The sequence below is a fragment of the Nanorana parkeri genome, unplaced genomic scaffold (genome assembly GCF_000935625.1).
Source record: "Nanorana parkeri isolate BGI_ZX_2015 unplaced genomic scaffold, ASM93562v1 scaffold1570, whole genome shotgun sequence".
Classification (NCBI taxonomy): Eukaryota; Metazoa; Chordata; class Amphibia; order Anura; family Dicroglossidae; genus Nanorana; species Nanorana parkeri.
In genome coordinates, this window is record NW_017307838.1 from 114730 (window position 1) to 130608 (window position 15879).

The 15879-nt window shown below is 43.8% G+C and overlaps 1 protein-coding gene across 1 annotated transcript in view; it reads left to right on the forward strand.

The window, feature by feature from the left end:
- The window catches only part of LDLR (low density lipoprotein receptor), a 22787-nt gene extending 12392 nt beyond the window's left edge, over positions 1 to 10395 (forward strand). Inside the window, exons 4-18 of the mRNA XM_018570673.1 lie at positions 627 to 1004; positions 1099 to 1221; positions 1487 to 1609; positions 1725 to 1844; positions 2393 to 2518; positions 2641 to 2812; positions 2918 to 3145; positions 3923 to 4041; positions 4147 to 4286; positions 4840 to 4981; positions 5868 to 6020; positions 6127 to 6396; positions 7118 to 7198; positions 8495 to 8655; positions 9247 to 10395. Of these exons, the coding sequence (XP_018426175.1) occupies positions 627 to 1004; positions 1099 to 1221; positions 1487 to 1609; positions 1725 to 1844; positions 2393 to 2518; positions 2641 to 2812; positions 2918 to 3145; positions 3923 to 4041; positions 4147 to 4286; positions 4840 to 4981; positions 5868 to 6020; positions 6127 to 6396; positions 7118 to 7198; positions 8495 to 8655; positions 9247 to 9282 (2372 nt within the window). The 3' untranslated portion in view covers positions 9283 to 10395. The remainder of the gene's footprint in view (positions 1 to 626; positions 1005 to 1098; positions 1222 to 1486; positions 1610 to 1724; positions 1845 to 2392; positions 2519 to 2640; positions 2813 to 2917; positions 3146 to 3922; positions 4042 to 4146; positions 4287 to 4839; positions 4982 to 5867; positions 6021 to 6126; positions 6397 to 7117; positions 7199 to 8494; positions 8656 to 9246) is intronic.
- Positions 10396 to 15879: the final 5484 nt, after the last annotated feature.

The window sequence follows — 15879 nt, forward strand, 5'->3', positions numbered from 1 at the left end:
CAGGCCACACCCCCTTGTGACGCCACTGACTCCAGGCAACCATTTAAAAGCCCAGTTGAAAAAAAACATATATGGAAAATTGTAAATATATATATAGATATATATACATATATATCTATATATATATAAGCATATTTACACAGCTCTGCCACACAGCACAATCCGGCCTGGCAGGACAGGAGACCTGATTCCGCTCTGCTGCAGTTAAGTAACACTTACAGCAGGTCTTGTCCCGCCCCCAGCCTGTGAATGGACAATGAAGGAGAAGCAGCAGACTGATGAGCTCATCTCTCTGTCACCCTGCTTTCTCCTCATATCAGCATGTCCTTTGTTAGTTTATGAGCACTGTCACTGTGCTGCGTCTCTCGCTAACTTGCATTTAAAAAATAAATGTAATGATAAAGAGCTTCATTAATTTGTGTCTTTCATATCTGCCTGGAGTTCAGTTTTATTAATATCTGCTGCCTATAGACATAACTGATAAAATACCATGCTAACCGTTAAACATGCATGTGTATCATGTTAAAGGAAAGCACTGAACATGTTAAGTCATAAAACATCAATGGTGAGGGTCTAGTGATGGTATATGTGCGGTACGTCTAACTGGCCTGTCTCATTTTCTGCAGCTCCCGAGCCCTGTGCCTCCGATAACCAGTATCAGTGCAAGAGTGGAATGTGTATCTCCCTGGAATTTGTATGCGACGAGGACCGCGACTGCGATGACGGCAGTGACGAAGAATCTTGTCCAGCCCCAACCTGCAATCCAAACTTCTTCAATTGCAAGAACTCCACCGTCTGTATCCCTAAGCTGTGGACCTGTGATGGAGATCCAGACTGTGAAGACGGCTCCGATGAGGAAAACTGTGAAGGGAAAGAGCCAATCAAGACAGACAAACCCTGCTCTAAACTGCAGTTCCACTGCGGCAGCGGAGAATGCATACACATGAGCTGGAAGTGCGATGGAGGCTTTGACTGCAAAGACAAGTCAGATGAAAAAAACTGTGGTATGTATGAGAGGTCTCTACGGCCATCTTACTAATGAGTGACAGCAAAGTGATATGTGGCTGACTAACTTTTATGCATCTTGTGTATTTACAGAAAAACCAACCTGCAGCCCAGATCAATTCCAATGCAATGACGGCAAGTGCATTCATGGCAGTCTGCAGTGCAACCGAGAACATGACTGTGACGATTTTAGTGATGAGATGGGATGTGTAAATGGTAAGCATCCAATCTGGTTTAGTCTCAGCGCTTTACAAAGAACATCATACCACATAAATACTCATTGGTCCCAGTCCCTGAACGAGGAGCCAATTTCCTGTGCTCCTCGGCTCCATCTACTGTGAACTGTGAACTTCGCTCGCAGACACGTTCGATCTGCAAGCTTTCCCCATAGTGGTGTGAATTGAGACTTAATCATCATGCTTATTTCTCTTTTACCCATCTGTTCTATATTGCTATAAACTGCTTCTCTTTATCCTTTCAGTGACAAAATGTGGGGGTCCAAACAAGTTCAAGTGTCATAGCGGAGAGTGTCTCAACATGGACCAAGTGTGCAATGGTGTACGAGACTGCAGAGACTGGAGCGATGAGCCCCTAAAGGAATGTGGTAAGTCTCCCATTTGTTCAGTAGATCGATATTTACAACACCTTCCTTCTCTGTAATCTCTGAACAGATTTTCATCTAGACCCACTAAAACGACTATCTTCTTTCCTTCCTGAAGGTGAAAACGAGTGTTTGAAGAACAATGGTGGATGTTCACACATCTGCAAAGACCTAAAGATCGGTTATGAGTGTTTATGTACAGAGGGCTATCGACTCGTGGATGGAAGGAAATGTGAAGGTAATTGGGGCTTCCTTTGACTATTTTTTTTTTTTATACAATTACACCTGTAGCAGTTTTTCAAGCTGAACATCAAGAGGCACGACTTGTAAAGTGGAGCTCAGTCCATTGGATCATATAGACAATTAATTATAGAATGGGGAACCAGGAAATTCTGTTCCTTTATTATTGAATTATTAGAACTGTCAGCTTATACCAACACTCTTATCTTCGAGTGTTTATAAGTATACTTGTAGCACTTATATATTTTCTTTAGTCAGCTTGGCTTTGGAAATGTCTTGATCTGTTGGGTAAATATTGCCTGACTACTTGTCTGTCACGTTCTGTAAGAGGACATCTTCTTTTTAAGAAGCATGGAAAGGGATTAGAACCTCACTGGGGAGATTTTTCTTCACTTGTTCTGCAGTAAGGGTGTGACAGGATGCCATCAGGATAGGAAGTGATGGGGGAATCAATTAGTTCCTCAGACAGCAATAACAGGAAGTAGTTGTGCAAAACCCTTGAATTCTGTACTCTCCTAAAATAATATTCTGCTTTGTTTCATTCAGATATCAATGAATGTGAAAATCCTGACATTTGCAGTCAGATTTGCATTAACCTCGAAGGAAGTTACAAATGTGAATGCAATGAAGGCTATCAAATAGATCCAGCAACTGGCTCCTGCAAGGGCATCGGTGAGTACACCTTAAGGCCACCCATCGTTTCTTTCCACATGCTGAGTTGTCACATTCTTGACTGCACAGAAATGGCATTGTGAAGACATCTATCTGAAGATGCTGTATCGTTCTCTTTCTAGGAACGGTGGCATACTTGTTCTTCACCAACCGCCATGAAGTAAGGAAGATGACGCTGGACAGGCGAGAGTACACTAGTTTCATCCCTCGTCTGAAGAATGTGGTGGCTTTAGATATGGAGATAGCCAACAAAAGAATCTACTGGTCTGATCTATCGCAGAAGAAAATTTACAGGTAAGGCAGGAGGGACCGATGTTACGTGGAAAAACATTCAACCGAGAAGAGTTATGTAACAAAGATTAGAACTAATCAAGTTCCTCTCTCTCTCTTCTTCTACAGTGCCTTCATGGACAAGGCTCATAACTTTTCTCACCATGAGACTGTGATTGGAAACGAGATCCAAGCCCCAGACGGTATTGCTGTCGATTGGATCCATGCCAACATCTACTGGACAGACTCTGTCTATGGCACTATCTCTGTGGCCAACACACTTGGAACCAAACGTAAAACTCTCCACACAGAAGGCCTGGCTAAGCCACGTGACATTGTGGTGGATCCTACCAAAGGGTGAGGGATATTGTCCTTCTTTACTGTAAAAACGATTATACTCTATTTTCCATAATACCTTACTTTCATTTTCTGACATTCCCTGGAAAACCAGGGCTACATTTTAATTGGCTGTAGCACATAGAGTAGCTGCAGTAGTAAGATACAAGGTGAGGGTTAAAAATCACTTAAATTCAGGAGCCAACTAATGCAGCTATAGGGCCTGTTGGCGTGTGTAAGAAGCCAATAAAATGTGTTTTCTTTTCAAATAGCAATGGTGATCTGCCATTTGTCCAATACTTATATAAAGGCATAATTCTAGGTGAAAATGCAAACCAAGCAGGAGAGGTTAAAGAGAATCCTTCCTTCACCCTGCATGGGTAAAGGAAAATAGTCACTTAATTCCCCCTTTTCCCCAGCTGCATATACTCACCTTTCCCTTCCAGCTGCCCTACTCCTTTCATTTGTGCAAAACAATGTAAAAAACCTGGTGCTTCCAGGTATGAGTGAGCGTGTGACTCACACCACCTCTCCAATGGGACGGGGCTGGTGCCTTGCGATTGGTCCAGTGCTGTCAGGATTCCATAGCCCTGTGCAAGCTTTGACAAGTCAGTTTGAAGCATTCGTGGGACTTTCTTTTGGGTGGCAGTGGGAAAGATGAGCTTGTGAGGAGGGTGGTTGACTTTAGATTCTAACGCTTACAACCGCTCTGATAGAAGAGCTGCCACATCTAGCTGTATTACTTTCCTTGTACACACCGGCTGTAGCTTTATATCTGTATTCATATTTGTATTTCAGCTTCATGTACTGGACTGACTGGGGTTTTCCTGCCAAGATTGAGAAGGGAGGCCTGAACGGCGCTGCCAGACAAACTCTTGTTAGTGACGACATTGAGTGGCCCAATGGCATTACTCTGGGTGAGTGAAGTATAGGTCTATAGCTGCCCATTAGTGTGTGTTTAATGTGTGCTTGATAGTGCTGTGGTCATTAATAATTTATAAATCTGTTTGTTTACTTTTTAGACATGATCAATCAGCGGCTGTATTGGGTGGATTCCAAGCTGCATACTCTATCTAGCATCGATGTTGCTGGAGGAAACAGAAGGATGGTCATATCCGATGAAAAACACTTATCTCACCCGTTTGGTCTCACCATCTTTGAGGTGAGATTAAATCCCTTATCATTTGAGAACATTTGCTTCTTGTCTCCTCAGATCTGGGCAGCTTATTTTCTGCAAAAAAATGGTTAGATGGCAACACACCTAAGCCAAAAACCTATCGGTTATGTTTTAGCTGGTTGGAGGATTTTATTGTGCAAGTGTTGAAACCATTTGTACTATTTCACCACCTGCCTGGGCCACTGATGTCTATCAGATTTGGCCATCATCATGAAAGGTCATACATGGGCAGTTACATGCTGTAAAGGTGAACACTCAGGCAGACGGGTCTACAGGTGTATCACAAGCCTACCTCTATATACAAAAAGAGGACTACACATTAAAGTCTTACCACATTTGCCGACTGTTTGTATCTAATCCAAATAACTATTCAGCATTCCCCTGTCTCTGTCAATATTTGCATATTTATCTTTGTCTGATATCACCGTGGGTCACAGGTTGTACTGTTCTGGTACAAATATTGACTGGCTTTTGGTAATTTTGCTTGGTCTGACTTCTCACTAACCTGATTGTTTGTTTTTTTTTCTCCATTTTATAGGATCTTGTGTTCTGGACTGATATTGACAATGAAGCTATATTCAGTGCAAACAGACTGACGGGAAACCAAATAGTAAAGGTTGCTGCAGACCTTCAATCCCCAGAAGACATTGTCCTGTATCACAACCGAGGACAGCCTGAAGGTAAGGAGAAATTCAGCTTCTGGAATGGGACAGTAAGGTGGAAGGGCAACAAAACTATATAATGTTGCAGTTACTTTATGAACTTTTAACAGCCATATAACACATGTACCTTGATAAATGCACAGCACCATGTTTGACTACTGTCCGCGCGCTGGATTCTAACAAACAGCATTGGAAACCTGGCGGCTATTTACCAGTGACACCATGCAACCCTGAAGTCAAGCATGATGCTATGCATTTACCTTGGTACCTACGTTATATGGCTGTTACATGTTGATATGGTTAATTCTAGGGCGAACTTGCACTTTAAATTGCACTGGAATTAAAGAGGGGGTGATATCCTTCCTGGGGGCAGTATGTTTAAGAAAAAACAAAGCATATGTTGTAATGTATGGCAAGATTCTCATGCTAAGTGTATCTAAAGCCAAAACTGGAGAATGATGAAAACCGCTGTCACTGCCATGTGTGCCGTTTTAGGGAAATTTTCTTTCAGGTAGCCTGTAGACACAAGAGGAAAGGAGATGAAGTCTCCCCAGAGTGAAGGGAAATCTCCCGTTAGTGGTCACCAGATGAAGTGTCTTCTTTGGAAGATTTCTCTATTCCTTTTCTGGTGACCTATTAAAATTTTGGATTTTTCCCTCACTTTAAGTCTTGGTGAGGACTTGTAGAGGGAGTGAATATCCTTAGCGGAGACAAAGGCAGCGATAAAATCCCAACGGGGGTTATTACCCTTCACCAGCGTATCTAAAGCTAAATTTGACTTTAGATAACACTTTACAGGGAATGTCCCAAGAAACTGCTGTAGTGCTTTAGAAAAAAAACTTTTTCTATGCAACTATGTTTATTTTAATTGTATCTTATGTATTCCATTCTTTGTAACCTTCAGGTGATAACTGGTGTGCTTCTCACCACCTTGACAATGGCGGCTGTGAATATTTGTGCCTGCCTGCTCCACAGATCGGCACACACCCACCTAAGTACACATGTGCTTGCCCTGATGGAGAATACCTCGGGCCAGATATGAGGAGCTGTGTGAAAGGTAAGTTATTGAGCAATAGTATGATGTGGAAGTTAGAGAAAGCCTTCTCTATGAATTCTCTGTAGACGTGCCGAGGAGTGTCACTAATGTATTCATGTCTCTTCAGAACTTGTTACTCGAGATGCCACTAACGTCACCTCCACTCCAGTCACGACAACGCCTTCCCCGGTCACCACTCCCAGAAGTACTATTCTTGCCAAGATGACATCTACACCAAGGAGGCCCACTACTGTCAAGCCCAAGCAGCCAACCACAAGGCCTACAACCACTGTTTCATTTACCACAAGCCGACCAGTCGTTAAAACCGAAAGGCCTCAGACTGAGAAAGCAAATCCTGAACTCACTACCCCAGAACATACAACAGTGTCACATCCAGGTACCAGTCTCCTCCAGCATCTCTTGTAGTAGAACTCATAAGATGTTCTTTTTAGTATCCGATGTAATCCAAGCCATAGGTCCTCATTTATGAAAGAGCTGGGTCTTCAAACTTAGACTTCATCACAATGAGTCTGATCTGACACAGAGAAGAATGAAGTGTCTTAAAACTTCATATCAGTCCCTATAAGCAATTTTTCTTCAGCAGCCACTGGCTATATTTTAGATCTGTGCAGACAGAATATTGAGTAATTTCTCATACATTTGCAGGACTATTAGTGCCGCAGTCTGTTCCAGCTAAGCTGCCTCTCTTTCCAGAGGTGTTCTGGCGGCTGAGACAGCCGGTCAGCCCTAATATACACAGCTGGGGAAAATGCATTAATTGTTCTTCATTCTGATAGGAGGTTGCAATGATAGCTCATATATGGGACCAGCTATGAAAAAGACCATGGCAGTTCTAAATCTTTTTCAAAAGAGCCACCAAAATGTCATATTAATCAGAACTTTTACTTCATGGAAGAGTCATGTTATTTGCTGATTATTTCCCCTGTTATTCTATGATAACAGCTAGGAACACTCCAATGATAGTGGACTCAGAACAGATTATGCAAACATAAAGACAACAATGAGTGGGGACATAAAACTTAATAGACATTAAGCGTCACACCACTGCAAGCATGGGTGCAACATATCACTAACCTTTGCCATGTATTTTCTTACAGTGGAGAACAACATTGACGTAAAAATGGAAACGTCAGAATTCCGTACCCATTCCAATGCTATTTATGCCGTCATTCCTGTTGGTAAGTGTAACTTCTCCTTTTGTGTTTCAGTTTATTCTCATAGCAGTATAAGTCTTCTTTATATCAAAGAACTGTTTATTGAACCAACCCAACAGACAGGCAACACATGCCATCAGTGGAGAGCTAATCTATGCTGCCTCATGTGCGCTCACAACTCATCTGTGGGAATTCTCGGCACGTCTTTTCTCTAGTAGCTTAGTTATCAATGGCAGTAGTGAAATAAGTATGTATATGATAAGTTAAGACATTTAATTAATTATCAGCAAGATTAGACGGTTTAAGATAGATTTTGGTGATAAGGAATATAAACCCTAGTTGACACTTTTGTATCATCAGCAAAAAGATATGCTTTGCCCACTAAACCTTCAGTTTGACCATTTAGGCTCCATTCACACTGGAGCGGCTGTCTGGATATGCGCGGAGCTGCTCCAAACAGAAAAAACAATGCACTTCAATGTGCATTGTTCAGACTATTGCATATAATGGCCACAAACGAGCGGAATCCGTGCAGTTGTTTCATATATAGCGTTGCGTCCTGAGTGGTCTTCTGCAAGGAAAACCGCGCGGGAAACGCAAATGCTATATGTGAATGGAGCCTTACAAGCAGAGTAAATAGAACAGGACCTAATACTGAGCCTTGTGGTACACCACTAGTGGCTGGTCTCTGTACTGAATGAACAACCACAGAGGATATCTATCCCTTAGCCAAATTCTCATGCACTGAACCACCCAAACAGTGGAGTAACAATAGCCATAGCGGCCCATGCAGCTGCTATGGGGCCTGGAGGTGGAAGGGGGCCCCAATAAGCATTGCAGAAGTTGCTGCTGACATTATTAATCAAGAAGAGCTGACATCAGATATTCGGGGTGGAGGGTAGGGGTGGGGACTATACAGGCAGCTCTCCAGCTACCTGACTTTAAAATCATTGACAGTAGGGAGGCTGCTGGGGGACCCCATCAAAATTTTGCTATGGGGCCCCATGATCTGTGGTTACACCCCTGCACCCAAGGGCTAAATCCAAGCTCGTATAACATTTTTTTTTTTTCATGAGATCATAATGAGATCATTATGTCGAACTTTGCTTAAATCAAGATATGTCCTTAGCAGCACTCTGGTCCAAAACATTTGTGATATAGTCAAAAATGTCCAATTAGATTGCTCTGATATGATCTGCCCTCTGCTTTGGGTCCAGCAAGATATTTGTTTTTAAATGATCATGAGATCCAGCAGTAATGAATTTTACTTGTGGAGATATGACTTCTGTATCAAGCTAAAGTCTCTTTCTTTATTTCCAGTCATTCTCTGCCTGCTCGCCTTTGGAGGCTTCCTGGTATGGAGAAATTGGAGGCTTAAGAACACCAACACTATCCACTTTGACAATCCTGTGTACCAGAAAACCACAGAAGACGATGAGATCCACATATGCAGAAGTCAGGATGGATACACCTACCCATCGGTAATATATTGGATAATGTTGTATTGGATAATGTTGTATGGTTGAAAGCCTAATAGATGAGATGCGTAGTAGATAATACACCAAGGCCAAAGGACAATATGTCCTCAATAGAGCCCCTAGTGAATAGGATGGTTTACAATTGGTTTGTAAAGCTAGGCAACCAACTTCTAGATTAAAATAGGAAAAAGGGAGAGGCGGTAGATACAGAACATGATTCTCATAACAATGGCAGTTTTACTGTATTATGGAGGTGCCATATTTAGAGCCTGCGCTTTAATTGTTACCATTGTGTCTCTAGATGGTTAGGTTATGATAGTGACTTGAGAATGACACATTAAAGAGCTGCAATAGCAAAGTGACATATGGCCTACAACCTGGTTTTAGATCTGGTTGGTCCCTACTATTTTCTGTCAGGAGTTTGTCTCCCCTATGTTCAGCTATCCCAGGATATATATGTAAGTGACACCTTATTATTCTGCAACCTAACCTCCCAGAACGTCCATGTTAACATCCAAATACAGAAGGGTGGAATTAAAGTTTTCTGAGTATTTTGCCATGTGCTAAATCAGCGATTCCTGCTCTCTTTTTCAGAGACAGATGGTGAGTTTGGAAGACGATGCTGCTTGAACAACCCTCGACCACCGTGCCTAACACCACAACTCTGCTGCTCAACTATATCAGGGGCAATGACTGCTAAGTAACCAAAAGATACCCGTTCAAACCACTGCGCCAGCCGGCACAGCCCAGAGATTATCCAGAACTATTATTATTTTATTTTTTTTATGAACCAAACCATCCACTATGTATGTGAACTTTAGTTACAAATTTTGTTTTGGGTTATTTATGAAGACACTTTCTCAAAGTCGTGCCAACTTTGTCCCACCTCGGTGCCTCTTTCTGACATGTGAAGGGTTCTTCGAGCCACGAAGGAGAAAACTGATGAGGTGTCTGAGGGGACGGGAAGAGACTGGAAGTTACATTACATAAAAAAAATTATAATAATAAAAGCACTGGAGGACTATGAAGGACTGAATGTGACGTACCTGCTGGGGTTTATCTTTGTTATGTTTTAAAAAGCACAAAACCGTTCTTAAAAAAAAACACTAAAACGTGGAGAAATAAATTGAAACTGGAGGGAAAAGAAGGAATAGCGCACAAAGCTTTGTAGAGAATAGCGTGCATTGGGATCTCCTCAGGGCGTCGAAGTGTTTACTGCCTTGAGGTTCAACATCTCGGGGTCGGAGTAAAGCCATTTTTGTGACCCATGCTCAGCATTCCCACTACAAGGCAGCAAGCCGCAACAGGCCGCCAATCACCCAAAAGTGCCTCGTCCACCACCACCTTTTGCTTCTGATCCCCTGTTTCCCTAAACAAAAAAAATCCACGTACCTCCCCTTGCACTTTCTTTGTTCTTCGTCTCAAGTGTTCTGTATTTAGTTTTTTTTTATTATTTTGCATTGTGGCTTTTTTTTTGCACAGCTTTGGATTGTCCGGCGTCATTGCTTGAGCCAACTGCCTGTATCCCACAGGGCATGACGGCAGACGGAGAAAAAAAAGTTTTGAACTATGGAATCTGGAAAAGTTTGGCTCTTTCTTAAGCTTTAGTAATAATTTTTCGGTTACGTGAAAATAGAAACTGTTGAAAGTGGTGCTACCTAAGAGAACTGTGAAACAAGACGTTCAGCCTGATCTTTGGCGACCAATCTGCCTTAATTTGCAACTGGCACATAAAACAAAAAATCTTTTTCTTCTATACTTGAAATCGCTTTCACGGCTGCACAGGATATTATCTCCACCACACTTAGGCCTTATCTAAATGCTCGCTGACCTCTCTCTCGCTCTCTGTAGAAATTAGCCAATCTTGTATTACAGTATTGAAATCAAAACCATCTGCCTGAACCTGTAGAGATTTTTATTTTTTTTCCCCCCTCGAAGGGTGTAAATATTAAGTTCTGTACAGTTGTATTGTATACGGTTTTTTGTTGTTTTTTTTGTATATAAATGTATATGATGATGGGAAAAGAAGAATTTTAATATATAATTTATTTATTTGTTCAAATCCTTTTGAGTCGTGTGTTTTTATTTTATGCAAAGGGGCGTGTAAGCTACGATATGCAAAAAAGGACAAATAACACTACATGGCCTAAAGTTTGAGGGACCCTGACCTATATGGGCTTGCTGAGGTCAGCGGCGGCACCAGGGTGGGTATCACCCGGTGTGGCCGCCGGGCATGCGTGATGGCGTCTGTGGTGTGACGTCATCACGCATGCACAGTGATGTACTTCACTGCCCGCAGACATCTTGGTGATGGACCCAAGCAAGGAGAGGAGGGGATATTGACCCGGCAGGATCAGGAATGCAGCTGGGTCCCCATCTCTCTCTCTCGTACTGCTGTCAGGCTCTTGGGCTATGACCAATGTACTTCCTCAATGCACTCAACACAATTTCACTCAGCTCTGTGAATATGACTTGTCAGCCTTCTGAACTACAACTCAGCATCTGAATAATATAACATTATCACTGCTTGCTGGAAGCCATGCATGATGGGATATGTGATCTTAAGAAAGGGCGATTGCATCACATGAAGCAGCAGGGAAAGAGACGCAAAGCACACTGGGAATCCAGGAAGTTGGTGAAAGTGATGGGCAGACGGAAGGCAGCACTCACTACATAAAAGGGATTATTTCATGTAAGCTTTGATTGTATTATCAGAAACAGCCCTAGTATGTATTCCTATTACAACGCTGATTTTATAGCAGGGTAGTATATGCTTGGACTTTACAACTCCATCAATGTTAGATATAATTTCAAGCTATAGAAGGCTTGTAGTTGGCAGCTGTTAGTATTCTTGTATGGGACTCATGGCCAGGAATTTACAACCCGGCAGTTTAAAGCTAAACTCCAGGCAAACCTTAAACACACAGTTAAAATATACACATGAGGTGAGTTTTACCTTCCAAATGATCAATACATTCTGTGGTTCCAGCCTTGTGATCCAGGTACCGGTTGGAGACAGCACAGCCAGGTTCTCAACATTTGCAGCAGCACAGATTGATTGCGAACATGCCCCCAGCCCCAGAGAAAAAGAAGCACGTTGATGAGGTCATCACTCACTTACTCACTCTCCTGTCAGCGTGTTCACTGTCAACACATACAGACCTGACTAGCACCTTATCCCTACCCTCCCTCTTCCGGGAGGCTGATATTGTCTACCTGCACTATAAATACTAGACATTCAGATTCGGACGAACTTGCTGAATCACTAAATGCCGTTGATTCGGCAATTCGTCTAAATCCAAAATAACGAATTAATATATGCGGTTGCTATGGAGCTCAGGTCAGGGGGGGCCAGGTCAGGAGGCCGGGTCTCAGCAGCAGAGAAGGAGGCCGGGGCCCAGTGGTGTCGGTGAAGGAGACTGGGGCCCAGCGGCTGTGCAGGAGACTGGGCCCGGTGGCAGCGGCGATGAAAGATGCCGGGCTCAGCGGAGGTGGAGGAGCAAGAAGCCAGGCAGAGGAGGTGGAGGAGCAGGAGGCCGGGGCCTAGCAGCGGGGTCTCAGGTGGGCTGTACGGGGTCTTTGGTGGGCTGCGTGGGGGTCTCGGGTGAGCTCTGCAGGGTCTATGGTGGGCTGTGCAGCATTGATTGGTGGAGTGATCTCTTCTTTGTCTCTGACATCATAGCCAGCAGGAGCAGAGCAGAAAAGAAGGAGATGGAGATGGCACAGGCACGGGAACATGTGCTGGAGGAAGGTTTTTTTTCCATTTTTTTTGGGGGGGGGGCAGTTTAGGGGGGGCCCCATACAAAATGTTGCTATAGGGCCCTGTGATTTCTAGTTGCACCCCTGTTGGTTGGCACTGGATGGGTTAGCTTTGCGCAGTGGCAGTATCATAGCCAATGAGTTCCATCCGAGGCGTGATTATTGCTAATTGAAAACTATTCCCAATACCCCGCCGTATGCCCACTTTTCCTCTACTGGACCTGGCACAACGTGAGTGAAGGCGAGCTTGCTTTACTTGCAATCAAGTCACTAATAAAGAATACTTCAAGCGGGAAGGTGCCGAGCAACCAAGTCCACACCAACATTTCTTTCAGACACCTAAAGTATCAAGTTCTAGGAATTGTCACCCCCAGGCAGTTGTTAGAGCCCCAAGCTGATTTCTTTTAGTGCATCAGACCTGGGAACTCTGGTTCCAGGGACAAAGTCTCCGTTGCGGCGGTGGCTTTTTTGCAAGGTCCTTGCTCTCGGTGCAAGAGCACTGATCGGTAGGTAAAACTAAGTCCCAAAGTTGGTGCGATCTCTGCCCCTACCGGAATGGACCCTATCTGCAAGGCGAGCTTTCTCGCTCGCAGGTGAAATTCTCCCTTTTTTTCTTCCTTCTCCAATCTGTCCCAGGATAATGGATGGGAGGGAAGGACTGGCAAGCCTTGGCATCCCTGAAGCTTCCGCTTCCACTCACTGCTTCTTTTGTCTCTCAATTTTTCTGGTTTTTCCGCTGTAGACGTCCAATAGCAAGCAGCTTGGATCGCTGTCCGCCAGAGCATCTCAGAGCCCGGATAGCTCAGTCGGTAGAGCATCAGACTTTTAATATGAGGGTCCAGGGTTGGGGCAGTGGCCTTTCAGCGAGTGGGGAGCCATGGTCTGGGGAGGATTGAGGATCGGGTGAGTATACTGCATCTTCTTTTATTCTAGCCCCTAGACCAAGATGAGCACTTAAAGTAACAACAAACACACCTTCAGAAATCTTTAGTAATGACAATCTATAAACACATACGTCTAGATACCTGTAATTCCCGGCTTTGTATTCTTTGCATACCTTATGTCTCTTTTCTTTCCCAGTCTTCCGACAGTGGCCATGTTTACGAAGGGCAGATTACTAGGTCTACTTTTACTTCCTGGATTTCTGGCACATGTGACTAGGACATGTGATCATGCACATCATCTCAGGGAAGGAAAATGCCTTTCCCTGAGATCTCGTGAGATTACAGATGAGATTTCCCAGCAATGCTCTACTGATAAGGCAATCCCGGTGTGCATTGCTTTGGCAAACTGAAGTCATTTTGCCCTTTCAAAGCAGGAAGTGAATGCTCTGCAAGTGTCAGTATTTCGTAATCACAGCATTTTACACCTGTCATGTATATGTTATTATCACACATAGAGGGTTGCATTGGTAGAATTTGATTTTTGAGTTTAAAGGTCCACTTTAACCCTTGCAGTGCGAGGGGTAGACCCACTGCAAGGGTTAACTTTTGAAAATCCCGGAGTTCCTCTTTTTACGCATACTGTTTGGTATGCTAACAGAAGGAAGTTCCTTTCCTTCTTTGTTTTACAGCAGCAGTGAGATTTTACTCCAGAAAACAGACGAATGTAAATGAATGTGGGTGATACAGACATCTCAACTCTCCCGGATGTTCTGGGAGTCTCCCGCTATCAGATAGCGGCTCCCGGACACCCGGGAGAGAAACATTTTCTCCCCGAGAGGTTTACTCTGCTGATCTAGCAGAGTAAACCTTTCCGTGCTGTGTTTTTTTTTTTTTCTGACAGCAGCAGTGAGATTTTACTCCAGAAAACAGACGAATGGAAATTAATGTGGGTGATACAGACATCTCAACTCTCCTGGATGTTCTGGGAGTCTCCCGCTATCAGATAGCGGTTCCCGGACTCCCGGGAGAGAAACATTTTCTCCCCGAAAGGTTTACTCTGCTCGATCTAGTTCCTGACGGCAGTCAGAACACAAAAAAGGAAGGATTATATTCTCTGCTATCTGCCATCATTTCAGGGGGATGCTCTCTTCCTTGTTGTTGCCCCCTACCCCCCGTGAAATCATGGCAGATAGCAAAGAAGGGGCAGACAGAGGGCTCCCTGAAATGAGAAGGGCACCTCCCTGAAATAACTTATTTCCGGTTGTGATTCCTGGTCATAGTAGGAAATAATTGCTTATTGCAGGTTTTATGATAAATACACCAGTAAGTACAGATTCCTATTTTTTTTTAAAAAGCAGATTTGATATAATGACCGAATCTGCTTATATTACATTTTGGTATTTAAAAAAAAAACTTTTTTGAAGATAACGCACCTTAAACTGGAGCAGCTTTCTTCTGCCAGCGGTGAAATTGTTAATCACGTGTTATTGCCAGAAGAATACCAGGTAACCAGTTCACTGGGTTACATAAGATCTGCAGTGTCATTGAACACCAAGCTACAAGTTAACCTTCATGTGTCTCCCTGGTGAGAGGAATTTATAACAGGAACACAATGTGCAGGTGATATATATATACTGTATATATATACTGTATATATATATATATATATATACACACACTAACATATCTGATGCTTCCTGCAACCTACAATATACATATGTAGCTAAGAAACCACCTACTCTCCCTCGTTCCTTTCTGTGTCAGCTACGCGGCCTCATCTTCCACAACAACCAATCAAAAATAAGTATTTAAAGAAGAAACTAAAAACTTACCCTTGCAGTGGGGCTACTCCCGGCACTGCATGGGGTTAAGTGCTAATTTTGTCTAGGGGGCTCAAATAAAGAAGATCTACTCACCTGATCCTCTCTCCTGCCGGGATGTTAGACCGGTCCCCACAGCCTCTTCTCCCCTGGGCTCCGGTGGTCTACGGACCGCTGACCTCATCACATCTTATGGAGGTCCATTGGTTTGCATTAGATGTTAGACATGTGCACAACAACTAATTAAAACGAAAAACCTTTTCATTCGTTTTGTCAAAGGAAACAAATTTTGATGTTGTTTCGGATTCGGAGGCAACGAGCCTCCGAATCCGAAACCGCACACTGAAACCGCAGAACGAGTGGCGGCCGCATCGGCCGCCGGCGCGTTTTGCCCCAGGGCGCCGCCATTTTGGAGCAGATCTAGGTATAAACCAATATGGCGGCGCCCCCATGTTCGAGCGCTGCCATCTTGGTGTATACCAAGATCTACTACAAAATGGCGGCGCACTGGTGCAGAACGCTCGTTAAGGGTGTGACATCACTGTCACCTGGCCAGAACGCACTGCCTCGCATTGCGACCGGCTCACATTTTTGTGGGGCAGGAGGGGGCGTGGCGGGCCATTGAAGTGAATGGCACTGTAGCCACGCCCTCTGGCCGCAATGCGATCGGCCGCACATTATGCCTGCGGTCTGGTGCAATGAAAATAATGCAGCATAATGCAGCATAATGTGCCGTGCGATCCCGTGCGGCAGATCGCATTGCG